Source organism: Stenella coeruleoalba (assembly GCF_951394435.1).
Source record: "Stenella coeruleoalba genome assembly, chromosome: 11".
Lineage (NCBI taxonomy): Eukaryota > Metazoa > Chordata > Mammalia > Artiodactyla > Delphinidae > Stenella > Stenella coeruleoalba.
The window spans coordinates 80,122,889-80,148,741 of record NC_137157.1 but is presented as its reverse complement, the minus strand read 5'-3'; the positions used below and the strand labels follow the sequence as shown (position 1 = coordinate 80,148,741).

The following is a 25,853-nucleotide window of genomic DNA, read 5'->3' as shown; positions in this document are numbered from 1 at the left end:
CTGATAAACATAGATGCAAAAATCTTCAACAAAATATTAGCAAACTGAATTCAGCAATATATTAAAAGGATCATACTCCATGATCAACTGGGATTTATCCCAGGGATGCAGGGATGGTTCAATATCCACAAATCGATCAATGTGATACACCACATTAACAAATTGAAGAATAAAAATCATACGAGCATCTCAATAGATGCAGAAAAAGCTTTTGACAAAATTAAACATCCATTTATGATTTAAAACTCTCCAGGAAGTGGGCATAGAGGGAACCTACCTCAACATAATAAAGGCCGTAGATGATGAGCTCACAGTTAACATCACACTCAATGGTGGAAAGCTGAAAGCATTTCCTCTAAGAGCAGGAACAAGACAAGGATGCCCACTCTCACAGAGAAGTCCTAGCCATAGCAATCAGACAACTAAAAGAAATACAAGCATCCAAACTGGAAAGGAAGACATAAAACTGTCACTCTGTGCCTTTGACATGATACTATACATAGAGAATTTTAAAGATTCTAGCAAAAAAACTACTAGAACTCATCAATGAATGCAGGATACAAAATTAATATAAAGAAATCTGATGTGTTTCTGTACACTAACAACAAACTATCAGAAAGAGAAATTAAGAACACAATCCCATTTACAATAACAACCAAAAGAATAAAATACCTGAGAATTGGGAGTTCCCTGGTGGTCTAGTGGTTAGGGTTCAGTGATTTCGCTGCTGTGGCCCAGCTTCAATCCCTGGTGGGGGAACTGAGATCCCTTAAGCCACAAAGAGGTATGGCCTAAAAAAAAAAAAAAAGCTTGTCAATAAATCTAACTAAGGAGGTAAAAAACCTGTACTCAGAAAACTATAAGACACTGATGAAAGAAATTGAAGATGACACAAATAGACATACTGTGCTCATGGACTGGAAGAATTAATATTGTTAAAATGACTTCTCCATTGTATTCTTACCTTTGACTCACAAACAAGTACCTCATACTGATCTTTTAAAAGACTAACAAAAGGGCTTCCCTGATGGAGCAGTGGTTGAGAGTCTGCCTGCCAATGCAGGGGACACGGGTTCGTGCCCCGGTCCGGGAAGATCCCACATGCTGCGGAGCTGCTGGGCCCGTAAGCCATGGCCGCTGAGCCTGCGTGTCCGGAGCCTGTGCTCCGCAACGGAAGAGGCCACAAGAGTGAGAGGCCTGCGTACTGCAAAAAAAAAAAAGACTGACAAAAAATAACAACAAACCTTCCCTCGATTCTATTCTTTTATTGAGCTACCATAACAGGCAAGGGTGCTTTGGTCACTACACTTCTGAAAGAGCTGACTCATATCCTCTACTTCTAACTTCATTCAAGTAACATTTTAATCACTACAATTTAGTTTCTACTCCCGCTGCTCCATGGAAATGGCTTTTTGGAAGTAATTGCCAGCATCTGCAGCATCTTGGTTGGCATATCTGTTGGTTGGCCTTGTTTAAGTCTTCAGGCTTCTGAACACCTCTGCAACTTTTGTGGCGCTTCTTTATTCTGACCTCTCTGACCTTTATTTTTCCTTCTCTTCTACCCCTTAAAACATATTCCCAAGGACTGTCCTTGAACTTGGTATGTACATAAATTTAATGTGATGTCTACTTTTAAATAGGACAATATTTTCTCTCTTCTTTTAATATTCTCATCTAAATAGTTATGACCCCATTCCTTACTAAGAAAGAAATTACAGGGGCATTTTAATTCAAAATGTTTTCTCCTTTGAAGCTTTTCATTTTCAGTTGATTCAGAGCAGAGATGGAATTAAATTTAAAATGTTACAAATAAGACAATCCTAATCAGACATTAAGTTTACACATTTCACTAGGAGGAACTTGTTTCAATATACACAACCTGCTAAATTTAGTTTCTACTGAATATTTAGACAGGATATAAAAACAAATCTATAAATTGAACCATATGAAATGGCCAATATTCAATTTTGTTTTGAATATAAAAATGGCAATTTTGTATGGTTCAATCTAATATGTTCATTTAAATCATGGAAATAGATCTGAATGAAATTAAACCTAATAAGTGTAAATTCAGATCCTGGAGATCTCAAAATTAAGTCTAGTGCTTCAAATCCTTACGATAATATGGAAATTTCTAGATTTGCTCATATGAGCAGCACCTCCATAACAAAGTTAGCATCTGGACACTTTTGTTCTCTACACGTTGTGCAATTGTACTGGTGACTTTAATTGAAATATTCCAGAAATAACAAAGCAAATAACACAGTGCCTCATAAAACAAGTTGGCCAAAGTACTGTAGATTGTTTTGCCCTCAATTAAGGGCACCTTAGTACTGTAAAGTCAGGAATACAAGTGCAGTATTCAAGAATTCAAACACTTGGTGACCTTCCTCTAAAACTGAGCTGTGTATTTTTCAGTCTTATTCTTAATACTTACATGATATACCAGTGTCAATCCATATATTAATAAGTCTGTGTATTAATGAGGTTTGCACATGTCCACACAGTGATTTTGAACAGTCTCCATATAAACTGGAATTTTTGGAGTAAAATATCACAGTATCTATGACTGTAATAGTTTGTCAAACAAGCCATGCAATTATCAGAGGATTGTGAAAATTTTGCCTTTTACTATGATTACAAAAATAAAAGAGCTTTTAGTCAGTAGACTCTTTCCCCCCAGCTTTATTAAGATAAAACTGACATATAACATAGTGTAATTTTAAGGTGTATACTTGATATACTGCACTTTTATATTGCAAAATGATTACCACCATAGGGTTAGCTGTCACCTCCATCACGTCATGTAATTACCATTTCTTTTTTGTGGTGGGAACATTTAAGATCTACTTTCTTAGAAACTTTCTAATATATAATACAGTAATATTAACTAGAGTCACAATGCTGTGCTTAGATCCCCAGAACTGATTTGCCTTATAACTGGATTCTGTATCCTATGACCGACATCTCCCTGTTTCCCCCACTCCCAAGCTCCACTCTTGCTGAGTTTGATTTGGTAGATTACATATATAAGTGATATCATACAGTAATTGTCTTTCTCTGACTTATTTCACTTAGCATAATACCCTCAAGGTCCATTCATGTTATTGCAAATGGCAGGATTTCCTTCTTTCTTATGGCTGAATAATATTCTATTTTATATATATAATACAATAACAATTTCTTTATCCATTCATTTGTTGAAGGAAACTTAGGTTGTTTCCTGGCAATTATGCATAAAACTGCAATAAACATGGGAGTTTGGGTACATTTTCAATATCCTGTTTCCTTTCCTTTGGATATATACCGAGCAGTAGGATTGCTGAATTATAAGGTTGTTCTATTTTTAATGTTTTGTTGTTAATGTAATGTTTTATTAATTTAATTTAATTTTTGTTAATTAAATGTTAATTTAATGTTTTGTTTGTTAATGTAAGGTTGTTCTCAATAATGTTTTCCATAGTGGCTGTACAATTTACATTCCCACTAGCAGAGCACAAGGGCTCCCTTTTCTCCACATCTTCATCAGCATTTGTTATCTTTTTGATGATAGCCATCCTAACAGATATGAACTGATGTCTCATTGTGGTTTTGATTTGTATTGCCCTGATGGTTAGTGACGTTCAGCACATTTTCATGAACCTGTTGGCCATTTGTATATCTTCTTTGGAAAAAATGTCTATTCAGTCCCTCTTCTGCTATTGAGCTGTATGAGTTCTTTATATATTTTGGATATTAACCCCTTATCAGATATATAATTTGCAAAATTTTCTCCCATTCCAAAGGTAAGGTTGCCTTTTCATTTTGTTGATTGTTTCTTTTGCTGTGCAGAGGCTTTTTAGTTTGATGTAGTCTCACTTATTAATTTTTGCTTTTGGTGTCATATCCAAAAAATCATTGCTAGGAACTTTTCCCCCTATATCTTCTTCTAGGAGTTTTATGGTTTCACGTCTTGTGTTTAAGTTTTAAATCCATTTCAAGTTAATTTTTATGAGATAGGGATCCAGTTTCACATGTGGTTATCCAGTTTTCCCAACACCATTTATTGAAGAGACTATCCTTTCCCCATTGAGTATTCTTGGCTCCCTTTTCAAATATCAGTTGACCATATATGCAAGGGTCTATTTCTGGGCTCTCAATTCTGTTCCATTTGTCTATGTGTCTATTTTTATAACAGCACCATACTGTTTGATTACTGTAGCTTTGTATTTAGTTTAAAATCAGGGAGTGTGATGCCTCCACCTTTGTTCTTTCTCAGGATTGCTTTGTGGTTCCATACAAATTTTAGGGCTTTTTTTTTTATTTCTGTAAAAATGCCATTGGAATTTTGATAGGGATTGCATTGAATCTATAGATGGCTGTTGGTAGTATGGCTATCTTAACAATATCAGTTCTTCTGGTCCATGAACATGGGGTATCTTTCCATTTGTTTGTGTCTTCTTCAATTTTTTTCATCAGTGTCATAGTTTTCAGTGTGTATAGATCTTTCACCTCCTTGGTCAAATTTACTCTTAAGTACTGATACTTTACTTTTTTAATGCTATGGTAAATGGAATTTCTATTATTTCTTTTTCAGATATTTCATTGTTAGTGTACAGAAATGCAACTGAATTCTATATGTTGATGTTGTATCCTACAACTTTACTGAATTTTTGATTAGTTCTATCAGTTTTTCTTGTGGCATCTTTAGGATTTTTCTATACGTAAGATTATGTAATCTGCAAACAAAGTCAATTATACCTCTTGCTTTCCAATTTGCATGCCTTTTCTTTCTTTTTCTTGCCTGATTACTCTGACTAGGACTTCTAGTACTGTACCGAATAAGAGTGGTAAGAGTGGGCACCCTTGTCTTGTTCCTGATCTTAGAGGAAAAGTTTTCAACCTGTCATCAATGAGTATGCTGTGAAATGTGAGCATTTTATATACGGCCTTTATTATGTTGAGATGTTACCTCTATACCCAATTAGTTGAGTGTTTTTATCACAAAAGAATGTTGTATTTTATCAAATGTTTTTGTTGCATCTATTGAGGTGATTATATGGTTTTTATCTTCTATTCGACTAATGTGGCACATCACATTTACATTTACATTTTCATATGTTGAACCATCTTTGCATCGCAGGGATAAGTCCACCTTAACCATTGTACACTTCTTAATTTGCTGTTGAATTTTGTTTACTAACATTTTATTGAAAAATTTGCATCTATATCCATAAGATCTAGTTTTATTTTCTTGTAGTATTCTTATCTGGATTTGGTATCAGGGTAATGCTGGCCTCATAGAATGCTTTTGAAAGTGTTTCCTCTTCAGTTTTTTGGAAGAGTTTGAGAAGTGTTGGCATTACTTCTTTAAAAGTTTGGTAGAATTCACCTGGGAAACCATCTGGTTCTGGGCTTTTCCTTTTGGGAATTTTTTTTATTATTGATTCAATCTCCTTACTCATGATTGGTCTGCTCAGATCTTCTATTTCTTCATGATTCAGTCTGGGTAGGTTGTATGTTTCTAGGAATTTACTCATTTTTTTCTGGGTTATACAATTTGTTGGCATACAATTGCTCATAGTAGTCTCATCATCTTTTGTATTTCTGTATTATCAATTATAATGTCTCCTCTTTCATTTATAATTTTGTCTTCTTTCTTCCTTAGTCTAGCTAAAGATTTGTCAATTTTATCTTTTCAATAAATCCAGCTCCTAGTTTTTATTGACCTCTTCTATTGTTTTACCAGCCTCTATTTCATTTCCCTATGCTCTGATCTTTGTTGTTTCATTCCTTCTGCTAACTTTGGGCTTAGTTTTGTTTCTTCTTTTTCTAGTTTCATGAGGTGTTAAATTAGGTTTACTTCAGATCTTTATTTTTTTCCCTAATGTAGGTGTTTATTGCTACAAACTTCCCTCTTTTGCAGCATACCATGTTTTTTTTTGGTTGTTTTTTTTGTTTGTTTGTTTGTTTTTTGCGGTATGCGGGCCTCTCACTGTTGCGGCCTCTCCCGTTACAGAGCATAGGCTCCGGACGCGCAGGCTCAGCGGCCATGGCTCACGGGCCCAGCCGCTCCGCGGCATGTGGGATCTTCCCGGAGCAGGGCACGAACCCGTGTCCCCCGCATCAGCAGGCGGACTCTCAACTACTGCGCCACCAGGGAAGCCCGCATACCATGTTTTGATATGCTGTATTTCCATTTTTGTTTCAAGATATTTTAAAATTTCTCTTTGATTTCTTCTTTGACCCATTGACTGTTCAAGAGTGTTAATTTCCACATTTTTGTGAATTTTTAAGTTTTCCTCTTGTTAGTGACTTCTAGTTTCATACCCTTGTGGGCACAGAAGATACTTAGTATGATTTCAACCTTCTTAAATTTGCTAAGACTTGTTTTGTGACCTATATGAACTATCCTGGAGAATACTGTGTGTACTTGAGAAGAATTGAGTATTCTGTTGCTGTTGGATGGAATGTTTTGTATGTCTCCTAGGTTCATTTGGTCTAAGTAATGTTGGTTACAGTCCAATTTTTTTTTTTTTTTGGTTTTATATCTGGATTATTTATCCATTGTTGAAATTAGGGTACTGAAGTTCCCTACTATTATTGTATTGTTACAATACGATAATATTTATCCTTTCAGATCAGTTAGCATTTTCTGAATATATTAAGGTGCTCAATTATGGATGCATATATATGATTCTTGTATCTTCTTAATGAATTGACCCCTTTACCATTATATAACGACCTTCTCTGTCTGTTATCATTTTTGGCTTTAAGTCTATGTTGTCTGATCTAAGTATAGCTATCCTGCTCTCTTTTGGTTTCCACTTGCATGGAATATGTTTTTCCTCTCTTCATTTTGAGCCAATGTGTGTCCTTAAAGCTGAAGTGAGTCTCTTGTAGGCAGCATATAGTTGTATCTTGTTGTTGTTTTTTTTAATCCATCCAGCCACTATGTCTTTTAATTGGAGAATTCAATCTATTTACATTTAGAGTACTTATTGATAGGTAAGGACTTAGTAATGTCATCTTTTTTCCTGGCTGTTTTGTATTTCTTGCATTCCTTTCTTCTTCTCTTGCTACCTTCCTTTGTGAACTGATGATTTTCTGAAGTGGTATGCTTTGATTCCCTGCTCTTTATGTTTTGTGAATCTACTGTAGATTGTTGCTTTGTGGTTACCAAGAGGCTTACATAAAATATCTTATACATATATCAGTCTATTTTACACTGATAATAACTTCAATCACATACAAAAACTCTACACTTTTACTACCCCCTTCAAGCTTTTGATGTCACAGTTTACCTCTTTTATATTGTATATTCATTAACAAATTATTGTAGCTATAGTTATTTTTAACACTCTTGTCCTTTAACCTTTACACTAGAGTTAAGTGGTTAATACTCCACAATATTATAGTATTATTCTGAATTTGACCATACACTTACCTTTACCACTACATGTTCATGTTTCTATGTTACTAATTATTGTCCTTTCATTTCAACTCAAAGAATTCTTTCAGCATTTCTCATAAGGCAGGTCTAGCAGTGATAATCCCCTCAGCTTTTGTCTGGGAAGTTCTTTCTCTCTCCTTCATTTCTGAACAGCTTTGCCATATAAAATACTCGTTTGGCAGCTTTTTCCTTTCAGCAATTTGGATATATCATCCCACCCTCTCTTGGCCTATAAGGTCTCTCTGAGAAATCCACTGATAATCTTTTGGGGGTTCCCTTATAAGTTACTAGCTTTTTCCCCCTTGCTGCTTTTAAGAGTCTCTGTCTTTGATTTTTGACACTTGTATTACAGTGTATTTTGGAAAGGAGCTTTTTAAGTTAATTTTGTTTGATGACATATGAACTACATGTACTTGGATATCCGAATCTCCCCCCAGGTTTGGGAAGTTCTGTCATCATTTCTTTTTTTAAAAAAATTATTTGTTTATTTTTGGCTGTGTTGGGTCTTGGTTGCTGCGCGCGGGCCCTCTTCAGCTGCAGCGAGTGGGGGCCACCCCTTGCCGTGGTGTGTGGGCCTCTCATTGTGGCGGCCCCTCCCGTTGCGGAGCATGGGCTCCAGAGCGCAGGCTCAGTAGTTGCAGCTCGCGGGCTCCAGAGCGCAGGCTCAGCAGTTGCGGCACACAGGCCCAGCCGCTCCGCGGCATGTGGGATCCTCCCGGACCAGGGATCGAACCTGTGTCCCCTGCACTGGCAGGCGGACTCCCAACCACTGCACCACCAGGGAAGTCCTGTCACTATTTCTTTAAATAAGTTTTCTGCCCCCTTCCTGCTCTCTTCTTCTGGAACTCCAGTAATTCACCAACTGGCTCTTTTGAGGGCAGCCCATAGAACACTTAGGCTTGTTTCACTCCTTTTCATTCTTTTTTCTTTGTACTCCTCTGACTGGATAATTTCAAAGTTATGTCTTCTGTTTCACAGATTCTTTCTTCTGATTGATCCATTCTGTTTTTGCTGCTCTCTAGTACATTTTCCATTTCATTTCATTCATTGTATTCTTTACCTCAGGAATTTGTATGGTTTATGACTTCCTTGTATTAGACTTCTCATTTTGTTCATGTATTTTTGTCCCTGATTTTGTTGAATTGTCTTTGTTTTCTTGTAGCTTATTGTGTCTCCTGGTCAACAGCTATTTAAAATTCTTTATTGAGTAAATTGCAGATCTCCATGTTTTGGGGTTGTCACTGGAAGATTGTGATCCTTTGGTGGTGTCATGTTACCTTGATTTTTCATGTTTCTTGAAGTTTTGTATTGCTTTTTTTGCTTTTGAAGTAGCAGTCACCTCCTCTAGTCTTTACTAACTGCCTGTAGGAGAGAGATACCTTCTGTCGGCCCTGCTAGGTGTTCAGAGGCTATCTCAGACCTTCTGTGAATACACCTGCTCCACACTCCTTTCTCCCTCTTGTGGAAAAATTCTTAAGCTTATCTGCCTTCTCTGGATTCTACAATACAGCAGGCCAAGTGCTGACAGCGTCTCTTTGTTTTCCCAAAGGTGGCTAAAGCTCAAGTTTGTAGTTTCACCCTTGCCTGCAGATTTCAATCCAGCTTTCTGCATGTGCTCACTAGCTGTCTGTCAAAGCTCACTCTCACTGCTGCCATCAGCAGTGCACAAAGGGAGCTGGCCACAGCGTGGTAGGGGTCTCTGGGTGAGGCATGCAGGGCACTGAGTGTTGTCCATGGGCTAGCTGGGCGGACCCAAGGTGAGGTGTTCCCAGCAGCTGGCGGATGGGCTTCTTGATAGAGTCTACAACACAGTAAGATTCGCATCCCTTTAATGCCCTCTGAGAATCCTATCTGCCACTCTCCCAGCATCTTCCCACCCCCTCCCACCAACCCCCTTGTCTTGTAGTTCACAGTTCAGTACTCTGGATGGGGCAACAAAGAAATGAGCCCCCTTGGCAACGTTCCACACAGCTGGGGAAGTTGGGTGCTCGCTCACACACTCTCACTTTCCCCCATAGGAGAAATCATGGGCTGAGCTCCCTTTTGGCCCTAAGCTGTGTCATCACCTTGGAGGAAGGGTAATGTGGGTAAAGTCAAGGTATTTCTCTTATCTACTCCAGTGCTTCCAGATGCATATTTTTTTTTTACTCCAATGGTGTGCTGAAACCTCTCACCTAGAAACCTGGAGTTCCACAAGGCTCCCATGTCCATGGATGAGTGCCTAAGATAGTGTTTTCCAGGGGTTCCCAGACTGTGGCTGAGAGGGTATGGAGCCTTTCATGGGCTACTGCAGGGTCCACAGCTGAGACCAAGGTTTGTCTGCCTATTTATCCAACACACAGGTGGGTGACACCCTTCCCAGGTCACTTGGCATTGGATGCTGGATGCCACAGCTCCCTCAAAGGCACTTTTGTCCATGGATGGATGTCAAGTTTTTGCTGTTGTTGGGGAGCAAGGGGACAAAAATGAGGGACATCTTTTGCTACCATGATACTGATATCAGAATTTTATAACTGAAAGGGCACTTGTTCTCTCTAGAATAACTTTCATTCCCACAATCATTAAGTCTGGAAGGGTAATAATTTTTTTTTAATTTAAATTTTGTCCACTTATCTTGACTAGTAAATCCTCAATATGGATCCTGTTTTAGAAGAGCCAACAACTACCAGTCATTTTTCTATTTCTGTCCTAAAACAGTCACTTCCACCAAAAGGCTGTAAAATGTATCTCAAGATAAGACCAAGAATATATAGCTTGATGCTCTGTGGGAGGTGGAGGAGGAGCTCAATTTTAGGTGCTCAAAAGGCATCTAGTTAAGCACATAGAATGAGTCTGCTGGACAATCTTAACCACCAACAATATATGGAATAATATAGAAAACTACTTGTACAGTAGTTCAAAATGTAGCCACAGAAACATTCTACCAGTTGGTAGAACACAATAACAGCAGTATATATGCAAAGATAATACTTAAAAATGGAGACTGAAATGTAGATAAGACTGTCAACAAGCATGGCCTTAGCACATGGGAAAGGAGAAAGCACAAATTGAGAGTAAAAGGGTCTTTGAAATGGTTTATAAAGAAAAGTTTTTGAATCAAGAACTACAGCAAGGACTCCTACTTGGTACAAGCTGAATGGGTATCAAGGATAAGACACAAAAGGTCAGAACTCAACCACAAGTAAATATGATCCAATAATTGAGTACTGGGTTACAGCTCCTGAAATCTTGCAAGTCTAGGTGCTAATAAGGCCTGGTGATGCTTTTGAGTGGTGTATATCTAAACACAGTGGTAAGGAATAAAAATGGCTCTAGCTTAGGGGAGAGGGCAGATGCAAGGGCTAAGAATGATACAGGAGTTGATAAAGGAGAACAATGTATATTTCACTGGATTGAAAGCCTGCTGAACCCTTATTTAACCACCAGTTATTTTTTTTTTAATAAAAAATACTGAATCTCTATATTTAAAAAAAGAGCTTTTCCTTCTCTAACAGATACTCAAGGAAAAATGACAAGCCTAGAATTAGCATTTAACATTGAAACAACATGTTTCTTGCAACATGTTATGAGCTTCCAGAAGCAGCACAGGAAGAAGACTCACCAAATATACACCATATAACCATGACATTTCTGAGAGATGAGGAGACCAAGATTCTTTTCTGGGATTAAAACAAGTAACACAGTAACTTTTCTTTCTTCCAAGTCTGCGAAGCAATCTCCTTCATGCTTCTCTTGCAACATGAAAAGTTAATGAACAATAAGTTTTTAGCATAAAAAGTATATATAACATCATCCAATATGGGTAAACATAAATTTACCCCAACTACCTGAAAACTCTGCTTTTAAGTAGGCAACACACACACAAAACAACTTAAATTAAAATACAAAATAAATAAACAGAAAAACATTATTTCTTGGAAAAGCACTGCATATGCTGCAGGTTCATAGGCAATATTTTATATTAAACATAAATCTCACCCAAATTCTGTTAAAATTTCTTAAAACTGTCAGCCATTATATGAATATTATCTTTTTCCTAAAGGAATACTCCGATATTTTGCATTTCAGATATTTTAAGAGTTTTATTTGGCAAAGAGAAGCCTAAGAATTTTTTAAAAAACATTTCCAGAGGGAACACCCTTTACCATAAAATAAATTTGTTTAATTTGGGAGGACAAATGTATATTTCTGACATATGTGCTAATTTTACAATTAATACAAAAAAGATAAAGTTAGTTGAAATATTTTAAAAATGTAAAAACCAGTCCAGGCAACATAACTATACAATCTTGCTGTAAAAGTTCTTATATCAAATTCCATCCAAAATATTTATGCAATATACTAAATTCAGTTGCTCAAGTCACTCTTCACTGACGGCTGGCTTTTCCATTTTCTGTTGTCTCCATTCTGAAAAATAGGAGGAAAAAATGAGTTGGTAAAATTAACGACCAATACTTTTTCTCCTTATCTAACTATTAAATGAAATTAAAATTTAATATAGTCATAGAAGAGAAGAATGTAAGCACTTTAGAAAATGACTAAAATTAGGGTTCCCCTTGGTTAGTTTAACTTCCTCATTTTGCAAATGAGTGAAAATTGAGGCAGGCCCAGAGAGATTACATGACTTCCCCAAGCTTTCATTTCAAAGGCCACTGGTTTTTTTCCACTATACTGCTCCAAGCAAAACTAAGGAAAAAAATCTCTTCCATTTTGACAAGGATTTATTTCCTCTTCCACTAAAGAAATTCCTTTATCAATACATTTTTAAGAGAATTTCTTCCAAAAAAGATTAAAATAACCACTTAAATTATTTTAGATTTATTCTAATAAATCTTCAATTATTTTTAGATTTTAGATTTATTCAATTAAAATCAATATTCTTAATACTGTATTACTTACTAGGAAAATATTTTCTCCCTGTTATTTTATACAAGAGTCAGTGTTGCATACTATGTTTTCTCTACAATTTTTCCCTCTATGATGTTTAATGAACATTCATGGTTACAATCAATAATATCAGGTCTTTTACAAGTACCAAGAATCAAAGAAGGTAATTTTTTTCTCTTCATAAGTAACATATATGAGTCCATAATATTATAAGTAATAAGATAAAAGTTATTATAAGTAATAAAAAATTGCTGACCACAACAAACAAGCAGCGTTTATTTTTCTAAACTTACTATAAGGCAATTAACAAAACTAATTTCTACAATAATGAATACAAACCCATTTTCCTCTTTAAGATGTTGATATAACTCAGCTCTGTTATTAACAGAGTTCAAACGTCCAGCAAATTCCTGATGTTTTCTGGAATTGGCAGTATTGATTCTATTACTCCATAAGGATAATAAGGACACTGGCCCTGGCGTAATATTTGAAAGAGAACAAAGGTAGAATAATTCATTACTTTAAAATTTACAAACTTAACAAATTTACCCCTTAGTCTATTGTTCACTTTATATAATTTAAGCAATATCATCTTCCCTTTATTCTAAAATTTGTATGTGTTCAGGGGTCCCCAAGACTACCTACTAGAGGTTCAGTGATTTGCTGGAAGGACTCAAATGACTAAACACAAAGTTACAGTCACAGCTAGGAATCATTACAACAGCATAGTAAGGACACACAGCCAAACCAGTGTGGGGAAAAGGCACAGTAGTCAAAAGACTAGAGGAATCCATTTGCAGATTTTCCATGCTCTCTCCCCGCCATGAGGGTTCACACAAGAGTGCATACTCCCTCCAGCAGCAAAAATGCAGCGATGTGTGTACAATATTTCTGCCAGAAAAGCACACTTAAGATTCCAGAGTTCAAGGTTTTTCTGGGGGCTGGTCACGTAGGCATTCCCTGCCTAACTACAACTACCAAAATTCCAGACTCCCAGAAGGAAAGCAGGTGTTCAGTTCAGATATAAGGCAAAATAACTTCATCATTTGGGGAATGTTTCAAAAGCCATATTCCCAGATGTCAGCCAAGGGCCAAACTTGAAAGCAGGCTTTTCTAATGATAATACCCTCAGGCCTGCTATAGTTAACTCTTTTCTGCACAATAGAAAAGGCAAAAAAAATTCTCTAACACCATATACAAAAATAAATTCAAAATGGATTAAAGACCTAAATGTAAGACCATTAACCATAAAACTCCTAGAGGAAAGCATAGGTAGAATACTTTTTGACATAAATCATAGCAATTATTTTTTTCTGATCTGATTCCTAAAGCAAAAATAAACAAATGGAACCTAATTAAACTTAGAAGCTTTTGCACAGCAAAGGAAACCATCAACAAAACAAAAACACAACCTACCAAATGGGATAAAATATTTGCAAATGATATGACTGATAAGGGGTTAACATCCAAAATATAAAAACAGCCCTTACAACTCAACATCAAAACAAACAAACAAACAACTTGATTTAAAAATGGGCAAAAGGGGCTTCCCTGGTGGCGCAGTGGTTGAGAGTCTGCCTGCCGATGCAGGTGACACGGGTTCGTGCCCCAGTCTGGGAGGATCCCACATGCCGCAGAGGCTGGGCCCGTGAGCCATGGTCACTGAGCCTGCGCGTCCAGAGCCTGTGCTCCGCAACAGGAGAGGCCACAACAGTGAGAGGCCCACCACGTACTGCAAAAAAAAAAAAAAAAAAAAAAAGGGCAAAAGACCCAAATAGGCATTTTTCCAAAGAGGAAGTGCAGATGGCCAAAAGGCACATGAAAAGATGCTCAAATCAGTAATAATCAGGGAAATGAAAATCAAAACCACAGTGAGGTATCACCTCACACCTGTGAGAATGGCTACTGTCAAAAAGAATACAGATAACAAACGCTGGCAAGGATATGGTGAAAAGGGAACCCTTGTGCACTGCTGGTGGGAATGTAAATTGGTGCATCCACTGTGGAAAACAGTATGGAGGTTTCTCAAAAAACTAAAAATAGAACTACCATATGACCCAGCAATTCCACTGCTGGGTATATATCCAAAAAAACCAAAAACACTAATTCAAAAAGATACATGCATCCCAATGTTCATAGCAACATTATTTACAATTGTCAAAATATGGAAGCAACCTAAGTGTCCATCAACAGATGAATAAAGATGTGGGGTGTGTGTGTGTGTGTGTGTGTGTGTGTGTGTATATGTAGGTATACATATATACACATACATACAATGGGAGACTACTCAGCCACAAAAAGGAATGAAATTTTGCCATATGCCACAACACAGATGGACTTGGAGGGTATTATGCTAAGTGAAAGAAGTCAGACGGAGAAAGACAAATACTGTATGATATCACTTATATGTGGAATCTCAAAAATACAACAAACTAGTGAATATAACAAAAAAAAAGCAGACTCACAGATAGAGAAAACAAACTAGTAATTACCAGTGGGGAGAAGAAAGGGGGAAGGGTTACCAGTGGGAGGAGGGAAGGGGGGAGGGGGTTAAGAGGTATAAACTATTATGCATAAAATTAGCTACAAGGATATATTGTACAACACTGGGAATACAGCTAATATTTTATAATAACTATAAATGGAGCATAACATTTAAAAATTGTGAACCACTATACTGTACATCTGTAACATATAATATTGTACATCAACTATACTTCAATAAAAATAAATAAATAAATAGATAAATAAAATTATAGCACTCCTAAAAGAAAACATAGAAATAAATCTTTGTGACTTTGGGTTAGCAAAGATTTCTCACATATAACACCAAAAGCACATCATAAAAGAAAAAAATTTATATATTGAACTTCATCAAAATTAGAAACTTCTGCTCTGCAAAAGTCGCTCTCAGGAGAGGGACAATCCACAGACTTGGAGAAAACATTTGCAAATCACATATCCAACATAAGATTTGTACCCAGAATAAATTAAAAATTCTCAAAATTCAACAATAAACCACCCCCCAAACAACCCAATTTAAAAAAGAGCAAAATATCTGAATGGACCTTCGTCAAATAAGATATACAGTTGGCAAATAAGCAAATGAAATGACACTCGCCATCATTAGTCATGAGAAAAATATAAATTAACACCACAAGGAAATACTACTACATACTTATTAGGAGAGAAAAAAAATCGTGACAATACCAAGTGCTATCAAGGGTGCAGAACAACCAGAACTCTCACTAACTGCTGGTGGGAATGCACATGTACAGCCACCCAGAACTCTCACTAACTGCTGGTGGGAATGCACATGTACAGCCACCCAGAACTCTCACTAACTGCTGGTGGGAATGCACATGTACAGCCACCCAGAACTCTCACTAACTGCTGGTGGGAATGCACATGTACAGCCACTTGGAAAAGTGAGTTGGCACTTTCTAATAAAGTCAGTCATATACAGTGGAATAAAAAAAAAAAACTAATGATAAACACACAACACAGATGAGTCACAAATGCATTATGTTCTATGAAATAAGCCAACCTCAAAAGGCAGCATACTCTATGATTTTATTTATATGACATTCTGAGAAAGGCACAATCATAGAGGGAAAAAGACACATCCATGGTTATGAGGGATTGGGGGCAGGGCAGTGTAGGACGAGCACAACTGTTCTATATCTGACTGTGGTAGTGGCTGTTACACAACTGTATACAAGGTCTAAACTCACAGACTGTGTGCCAGAGAGAGTTTATATTACTGCATATAAATTTTCCATAACAACAAAATTAGAAACATTTTTTTCTTATTATAAAACTAATACATATTCATTAGATAAAATGTAGAAAACAGCAAAACATATAAAGAGGGGATAAATCACCCATAATACTACTGCTCTAACAACTATACATATTTTTTTAATGTCAATCTATAGCAATAAAATTACATTTTGGTTTTTCTATTATTGCATTACACTAAGAGAGGCGAACAGATTTTCACCACATCTACAGGGCATGTTTGGAATAGCCCAACCTTCCATGCAGACTACACAGCAAGCACAAAATTCACTTTGGAGAGTCCTAGGAAGTTATTTTCCAAAGCAGATGAAACAGAGGTACAATAAAAGACCCATATCAAATTGCTGATCAGGAGAGACATATGACTTAGGTTGTAAAATAGAATGAAAAAAGAAACAAAAATACCAGTCTTGAATGGAAAGTTTCAAGGGCAGGCAGTGATTTGCAATCAAGTTGCTTCTCATACAGGCCACTCTATATAGTGTTTCCAGGATGAAAAGCTTCAGGGATCTGGTTAATTGAATTATAGCTGATATTTCATCTAAGTGACACGCTCTAGTGCGTATGTGTATAAAAATTCCTTTTAAAACAAAGTGGACATCATGGTATATATGGCTGTGTAACCTGCATTTTAAATTTAACTTATTATACATTAATTCATTAATTTTTTCATTTAACAAGTAATAATTGAACTTCTACTATGAACCAGGGACTGTAGTGGGTGGTAGTGAAAATTTACAACAGTAAATTTTTAAAAGCCCCTGCCTTCGAAATGTTTCAGACGAATAGTAGAGGCAACATATCAATCAATAATGTCAATGCAGTACTCTAAGTGCTACCATAGTATTAATCATGGGATGCAATGGAAACACAAAGAAGTACCTAACTTAATTGTGAAAGGAAGTCCTCAGGGAAGTCTTTTCTGAAAAAGTAGTTACTTAAGTTAAAATCTGAATGATATACATTAGCGAGAGGAAAGAGTGGGTATTTGTGAAAATAGTTATTCTGGGGCTTTATAAATTCCACCCTATGGACACACCATCATTTAAGTCATTCTCTTGCTAATTCATGTTTCAGTTGCTTGCAACTTTTTGCTACTATAAATAATAATTTTTAGAGTTCTATTTTCCAAACAGTGTTGAAGCATTGCTTAGATTAAACCTAAATTAACCTCATCCTAATCAGCAGTGGCATGTGAGTAATAGAATAATTTACCAATAGACATTTATTTAAATCCCACTATTTTCCAGGTACCCTGGGCAAATGCCTAAAAGACAAATATGATAAGATCTTACCTCTAATTTCAAAGAAATCAGTGAACTGGACAATATTAACATGTATTACAATATATACTATAACAATAGTATATAAAAAAACAAACAATCCCACCTTCTTCCTAGGATGAGCTGCCAATAATTGTAACTAGCTCTGAGGTCTTATGTAAAGGCACAGTGGTAAGAACTCAGTCCTTTGTCATACCGTTTCCCATTTACCCTGAAAGAACTGAATTTAGTTTACCTTCAAGATAACTAAAGCCTGCGGTGATTTCAGGCACTCCCAAACCCAAATCCTATCTTTGACTGCTAGAATTCCTCAAGAGGAAATTCAGCTTTTCAGCGTATAACTAAGACATAAAAGGTATTACAATAAAAATATTGTTTGTAATACCTTTACTGAAACCCATTCACAAGACATTTTAATGTATCAATAAATGGGGATATTAGATCCTTCCCTAAGTTCAGTAACAGCTTAGAGAAAAGAGTCTGTACTCAATAACCTAGCACTTAGTATAGTGTTAGGAACATACACAGATTCAAGTTTATGTAATTAAAATTTCTTAAACCACAGACTTTATAGTAAAAGTGTTTATCTTCCAAAGGCTTCATTAATAAAGCTATGACACTATGTTTCCTTTAAAACTGACAAATGGGACTTCCCTGGTGGCACAGTGGCTAAGAATCTGCCTGCCAATGCAGGGGACATGGGTTCAAGCCCTGGTCTGGGAAGATCCCACATGCCGCAGAGCAACTAAGCCCATGTGCCACAACCACTGAGCCCGCGCTCTAAAGCCCGGGAGCAACAACTACTGAACCTGTGTGCCACAAATGCTGAGGCCCACACACCTAGAGCCCATGCTCCACAACAAGAGAAGGCACTGCAATGGGAAGACTGCACACTTCAACGAAGAGTGGCCCCCGCTCACCGCAACTAGAGAAAGCCCATGCACAGCAACGAAGACCCAACGCAGCCAAAAATAAATTAAAATTAAAAAAAAAAAAAAAGCTGACAAATGTATTTACTGCCTATATTTTCCAAGGCTGTGAACAAAGGGTCTCCTAAACAACATCAGGAGCAGTGAGTAGCTCTTCCTCACACACAACATAAAAGGACACTGTACAACAGAACTAAACTGGAAAACTTTTTACAAACATAGTTACCGCAGTTCTACCTTACCTTTTGATTTTTCTACTGGTGGAGTTTCATCCATCTCAACAAGAGGCTTTTTATTTGGAGGTTCTGGGGAATCAGGTGAATCTTTGATAATCTCAGCTTCAGCCAACTCTTCTTTTCCACGTTCTAAGATTCCTTTTAATCTGTGAGAGGGACAAATAATAAAAACTTAAAAAGTTTAAATTCTTAGAAATCTGAATGGTTCAATAATTTAACTGGACTTTACATACCAATCAGTAAAAGATACCCAGCTCTCACAACATAAGCCTAGGAACAAATCAGAAGCTATACCTCAATTTAAAATCAGGTAAGAGAAGTTAACAAATTTAAACACAAGTTTCCCTTTTCCTCCCTATAATGCAGTAATTCAGTAACGTAGTCAGCTGTAAAATGGGGCTAAAATTATAAAAGAAAATGAAGAAGAATTTATAAAGGTAAAATTTTAAAGGTCAGAAATAATGTGATCTCTGTTGCAACAAAAAGAATAAAATATCTAGGAATAAACCTACCTAGGGAGACAAAAGACCTATATGCAGAAAACTGTAAGACACTGATGAAAGAAATTAAAGATGATACAAACAGATGGAGAGATATACCATGTTCTTGGATTGGAAGAATCAATATTGTGAAAATGACTATACTACCCAAAGCAATCTACATATTCAATGCAATCCCTATCAAATTACCAATGGCATTTTTTACAGAACTAGAACAAAAATCTTAAAATCTGTATGGAGACACAAAAGATCCCGGATAGTCAAAGCAGTATTGATGGAAAAAAACAGAGCTGGAGGAATCAGACTCCCTGACTTCAGACTATACTACAAAGCTACAGTAATCAAGACAATATGGTACTGGCACAAAAACAGAAATATAGATCAATGGAACAGGATAGAAAGCCTAGAGATAAACCCATGCACCTATGGTCAACTAATCTATGACAAAGGAGGCAAGGATATACAATGGAGAAAAGACAGTCTCTTCAATAAGTGGTGCTGGGGAAACTGGACAGGTACATGTAAAAGAATGAAATTAGAACACTCCCTAACACCATACACAAAAATAAACTCAAAATGGATTAGAAACCTAAATATAAGACTGGACACTATAAAACTCTTAAAGGAAAACATAGGAAGAACACTCTTTGACATAAACCACAGCAAGATCTTTTTTGATCCATCTCCTAGAGTAATGGAAATAAAAACAAAAATAAACAAATGGGACCTAATGAAACTTCAAAGCTTTTGCAAAGCAAAGGAAACTGCAAACAAGATGAAAAGACAACCCTCAGAATGGAGAAAATATTTGCAAATGAATCAACAGACAAAGGATTAATCTCCAAAATATATAAATAGCTCATGCAGCTCAATATTAAAAAAACAAACAACCCAATCCAAAAATGGGCAGAAGACCTAAATAGACATTTCTCCAAAGAAGACATACAGGCGGCCAAGAAGCACATGAAAAGCTGCTCAACATCACTAATTATTAGAGAAATGCAAATCAAAACCACAATGAGGTATCACCTTACACCAGTTAGAATGGGCATCATCAGAAAATCTACAAACAACAAATGCTGGAGAGGGTGTGGAGTAAAGGGAACCCTCTTGCACTGTTGGTGGGAATGTAAATTGATACAGCCACTATGGAGAACAGTATGGAAGTAACTTAAAAAACTAAAAGTAGAACTACCATACGACCCCGCAATCCCACTACTGGGTATATATCCAGAGAAAACCATAATTCAAAAAGACACATACACCCCAATGTTCATTGCAGCTCTATTTACAATAGCCAGGTCATGGAAGCAACCTAAATGCCTAATGACAGAGGAATGGATAAAGATGTGGTACATACATACAGTGGAATATTACTCAGCCATAAAAGGAAAGAAATTGGGTCATTTGTAGAGATGTGGATGGATCTAGAGACTGTCATACAGAGTGAAGTAAGTCAGAAAGAGAAAAACAAATATCGTATATTAATGCATATATGTGGAATCTAGAAAAATGGTACAGATGAACTGGTTTGCAGGGCAGAAATTGATACACAGATGCAGAGAACAAATGTATGGACACCAAGTGGGGAAAGTGGCAGGGGGGTGTTGGTGGTGTGATGAATTGGGACATTGGGATTGACATATATACAGTAAACTATTAGGTAACTAATAAGAACCTGCTGTATAAAAAATAAAGTAAAATTCAAAAAAAAACAAATAAAGTGATCTTTGGAAGATACTTCACAATTTTAATTTCTAAAGATATAGACAAAATACTATTTCAAATTACAAATAAGATTAAGACATCTACTAGCATTTGTTCCCAAGTTTATGTACTGTGGAAATGTACTTATGTTCCTTAAGGTAGGAACTTAACTCCAAGCTTATTTTGAATTTCATATACTTGAAGATCAGTGGGATCTGAATGAGAATATTCTTTCCCCCCTCTTCTTAAAGCAAGACAATTCTGTTTCAGAAACTCAGCAGCACTAAGGAAGAAGTGAACCTCTAAGGCCAAAGGGAATAAAAGTGTCCTACTTATTTATGAATGAAATAATACATTTTCCAGAATTAGCTTCAAACTATTCGGGTGGGGGAGTTGGAGGGTGGTAGTGGTGAGGGGAATGGATGTGACTATATATGAAATGAGATCTGCCATGAATTGATTAACTTTTAAAAGTAGATAATAGGTAACTTTTTATTCTACTCTTGGATTAAGTTTCAAATTTTCCATAGTAAGTTCTGTTTTTAAGGACTGACTACATTGCCATTGTAATAGTTACCTGGTTCTCTGCCTGATTTCTGGCAAGGAGGTAGAAGATAAAGCCAACTACTGATAATATGTCATGATATTTTTATTTATAGACCTTTATTACTTTTAACGTTTTTCTCCAAATTTAACCCGACATCACTATATAAATCATGAACTGAGGAAAAGAGTGTACTATTGAGGAAGGTTTTCAGAATAGGACTATGATTTTTCATGCTTTCAAGGGTTTCCTATGCCTATTTTTATAATAGCATCTTCCACACTTTGCTGTAAATCGCTCATTTACTTGCCTACCTCTACACAACACTGTACATTCTTCCAGGGCAGGGATCGTATGCCAAATGCCTGGCACATCATGGGCATTTAATAAGTATTCACTGAATAAAGAAATAAAACTATGCCTTTGATGTTCATAACACATAAAAGCAACTACTGATACCAAAAATCATGTATTATGACTTTCAGAAGTTAATTAGGAAAAAAATTAAACACTATCTTTGCCCCAATAGTAAAAAAAAATCATACCTCTTTAAGCCCAAGAAAGACCTTCCAGACTTGAAGAATGATAAAATAATAGTTATAAAATACAATAAACACATATTAAATGAAGTACTAATAAATAAGGTCTGAATGTTCAAATGTGCTACATGTAGCATGGATTATGCCAAAAGGCACCACAGTGCTATGTTAATTTAATTAAGAAATCACCTCTCTGAATCTTGCCAAGATTTCTCCTGTTCATAATCTTTCACTGCTTTCTCTGACTTGTCCTCTTTGTCCTCCCTTTTTCTTCCTCGTTTCTTTCGTTCTTCTTCTTCTGGGGGTTTGCTCCTACATGCCATTAGACATTCCAAGACTCTTTGATGTTTCTCCGAATTGTTGATATGGGCTCTGACAAGCGTTTCTAATTCATTCCACATGATACGGTACTGTTCATCTCTAAAAGTAAAGATTTAAAATAATGTCCTTACAAAATACTCTTTAAATAATATCCAAGTGTCACTTGTTACTGATAAAGTTAAAAGAAATAATTAAACATGGGTTTCCTTTCTCTTCCAATGGTGCAATTCTAAGTGATAATGTATCTAATTCTGCTATTTTATATCATTTCATCTTAATCATATGTATGTGTATATACACACTCCCAAACATATAATTTACATATGGAATAAGTTAGCTCAAAAAAACAGTAAGCATCAAGAAAATGTGATATACGAGAAAGAAAGAAAAAAACCCTACCTTTTAGGGCCTTTTCCTCTTGTACCAACTGTGGAAATAGGTAGAGGATCATTTTTTCTTTCCATATCAACTAAGTTGTATATTGTCTTTTGACAGTTTAACACATCTTCTTCTGTCAAAGATTCTTTCACAATAACACTGGCTAATGGAACTACCTGTTAGATTTAAAAAAAAAAAAAAGAAAGAAAGAAAAAGAAAATCTGTCGTGAAACATAAGTATTGAAGCATCTAGACAGTACTTGAATTGATTTTAAGCATCACCATGGAGAGCTAATCTATAACCATCACTTCCATTTTCTATTACTAATTCTTTAACTGTAGCAAACTCTTATATTTCATTCTTTGCTTGATAAATGTTATTTGTAAAGAATATATAACTAATCTAGAAGAAAAACTGAAACTATTTAACACTTACCGCTTGCATGTTAAAGATGGTGGTCTGTGAAATAATCATAGGCCAGTAACGGGTATGTTTTTCTAACTGATCTTTTGCTCGTTCCAAAGGGATCTCAAGACTTCCATCGATTTTATATCTGGGGTCTAGAAAAGGAGTTAATCTGTTTTCCCTCATAAATTCACCAAAATCCTAATGATAACCAAATAAGATAAAATTAGAAACTATTTTCTAATGTTTCAGTACGGATTACATGTAACAGTCTGTTCCCCTGAGGTCTTCTGTCCTGTGATATGCAACAAAGCATTTTCTCTGACAGCCCGCCCTCCACACACTAATTTCTTCCTTTCTTTTTGAACATGAAACCTATCAGCCTTTATTCAACAGAGATGAAGAAAGCTTCAAACATTAATACATTCATGGTTCTTTCCACTTTTTAAAAACACTCATTTTTCTTCACTTCTATAATTTAACTCTTTTCTATTATATGCAGATAAAAGAATAAGTTCATCACCTTAGAATACCATTTTGCTTACTTAAAAATTACCTTAATACAACATTAAAATGTTAATAGTGGTTATCTTTGAATGATGGAATTACAGGTAATTGATAGTCTTTGTTTTTGCTTTTTTTATAAAAAGAATCTACATTTTCTACATTTTCTACAATGAATACTTACTAGCTTTCTCCTTATTTAAAAAATTATGTAAAAATAAAAATGAAAAGCCTAATCAAAAACAATTACAGTACAAAACACTTTGTGGTTTACAAAGTATATTCATATACATCATTCACATTTAATTTTTATAACCACCTTAAAAAGTAGACAGCCATGAAATATCAAAGAAGGGTGGAAGAGTGAAAAATTCAAATCAGAACAATACAATTTCTACTAAAAATAGATAAAATTTCCTTGTATGCACCTCTCAATAATATAAAAATTTATAGTGTTATTTCGAAGTAGCAGAATCCAAACTTTCAAATGTTTATGCTTGGCACTTAAGTTACTAGAAATAAAATTCTACCTAAAATATTAGTTCGAATCAACTTCCATTCTCGCCTATAATTCCAGTGTGTGTCAATGCTATTCAGATACTTCTCAGCATACACTGAGTATGTAAGGAAGACAACATAGTGATAAACAGCTCTTTTGAGCAAGTACTGCAGGAAATTCACCTAATTAAAACAATAATAAAAACCCAACTTCTCTAAACTTTTTGTCACAGATCTTAGCATATAATAGGTACTCTATGTACTTGCTGAATGACAGACTCAAAATTTATAGATATTAGAGTCTTACTGTAATCCGGTAGTCTGTAACTCTTCCTCCACACCCTTCACTAATTGAAGGCGGATCTTCTAGAATGGATCGAGAACTGCTAAGGACGTGCAAAAAAATCTCTCCTCCATGGCTACTAAGCATATGACTAATGACTTTGGAACCTGACTTTCGTGGTTGTTCCAATAAAACAGAACGACCTGTCAAAAACAAGATTACTCTATCAGTAATGAAATCCCAAGGGCTCTTAGTTCTTCCCTTAAGATTTATGTCTAGATTTTTCATTTTATTTATTGCTCTTCATATTTTAACCAGCATTGCTAATTGAGTGTATCTGCATATCAAGTCCTAAAAATCTGCATTCTAGCCTTAGCTTTCTCTTTGCTTCTCCAAGCTTACATAGTTACACAGTTTTCCAAAGTAAGTACAGTGGTCTCTGGTATAATGTTTGGTTATATTATTCATTCAATTACAAGTTCATACAAAATTTTTCTCCTGGACATCAAGAAGAAAAGTGGGACAACTCTTATATAACCCTTAGGTTATCAAAGCTACAAACCATTTGGGGGAGAAAGCAAGTCTCAATTCACTTCTACAATACCTCCTTATTGGCATTGTTATTTTAACTACTTGCTACTTTACATGACCAAATGTTATTTAATCTGAACATTACATAATCTGATAATCAAACTGTGCTTAATATAACAATGAAATTAACCTTATGATAAAGGCAGAGTAACTCTTTACAACAGTGGTTCCAAAACCTAGTTATTATAAGAATCATCAGAGGAGCCATCAGAATTTAGATTTAGCAAATGGAATTCAATAATTTTTTAAAAAATTTTTTACACAAGGAAACATCGGATTTAAAGTCATATCTATAAGAATAATATGGTATATTATTGAAAATAACATGTTTATTTATAATAAAGATATAGTGTTTAAAGAGAAATAATTCCATATATATTTTGTAATTTAAAATTGAATAGGTCAAGATAAACAAGTCTATATTATTCTATCGTCCAAAAAAAATTAACTTAGACTCTAAATGTCAAATTTTTAAAATAAAAATTCTAAAAAATATATTAAGTAAATTTACTTAGCTACAATAGTGTGAAAGACAAAGTCAACTTATTTTTAAACATTAGTAAAACTGTTAAAGGGTATTTACCATTACATAAATTTAAAACAGCTTTGGGAAATAAAATGGTTAGACTATATTGAAAAAAACAGCTTTTCGAGAATTCACATTTTCACATATTCTCACTAATGATTTCACTTGACATAATCTAGGTCAAAACAATTAAATGATGAAAGTTACCATTTAGAAGAAAATTAGTAAGGCAGGAGGAAGGTCTACTATTTACATCTACGGGTGAAATTCGATAAGCGCCAGTGCAATAGTGTAATTCTGAAATAGAAGAAAACACTGATTTGAAAGAATATAAAGAAATATTTCCACAATTAAAAGAGGAAAAACAAGCAAAAACAAAAGCTTGTTCCTTGATCCTCTAAAACAATGAAAAACAAAAATTCAAAAAGAAACAAATAATGCCTACACAATACTTAAAGAATCTTTTGATTATTATTTTCTCTTTCAAT

The 25,853-nt window shown here is 35.4% G+C and overlaps 1 protein-coding gene across 3 annotated transcripts in view; it reads right to left on the bottom strand.

The window, feature by feature from the left end:
- Nucleotides 1-11,573: 11,573 nt before the first annotated feature.
- Nucleotides 11,574-25,853, bottom strand: part of INTS13 (integrator complex subunit 13) — a 32,929-nt gene continuing 18,649 nt past the window's right edge. The window contains exons 10-17 of one of the 3 annotated variants that reach the window (XM_079937479.1): nucleotides 25,573-25,680; nucleotides 24,273-24,451; nucleotides 22,994-23,164; nucleotides 22,579-22,733; nucleotides 22,048-22,278; nucleotides 18,575-18,714; nucleotides 12,659-12,794; nucleotides 11,574-11,839 (exon numbers count right to left, since the gene is read on the bottom strand). In XM_079937479.1, coding sequence (XP_079793605.1) covers nucleotides 11,800-11,839; nucleotides 12,659-12,794; nucleotides 18,575-18,714; nucleotides 22,048-22,278; nucleotides 22,579-22,733; nucleotides 22,994-23,164; nucleotides 24,273-24,451; nucleotides 25,573-25,680 — 1,160 coding nt within the window. In that variant the 3' untranslated portion in view covers nucleotides 11,574-11,799. The remainder of the gene's footprint in view (nucleotides 11,840-12,658; nucleotides 12,795-18,574; nucleotides 18,715-22,047; nucleotides 22,279-22,578; nucleotides 22,734-22,993; nucleotides 23,165-24,272; nucleotides 24,452-25,572; nucleotides 25,681-25,853) is intronic. The other 2 variants (XM_079937480.1, XM_079937481.1) reach the window with 2 other exon arrangements.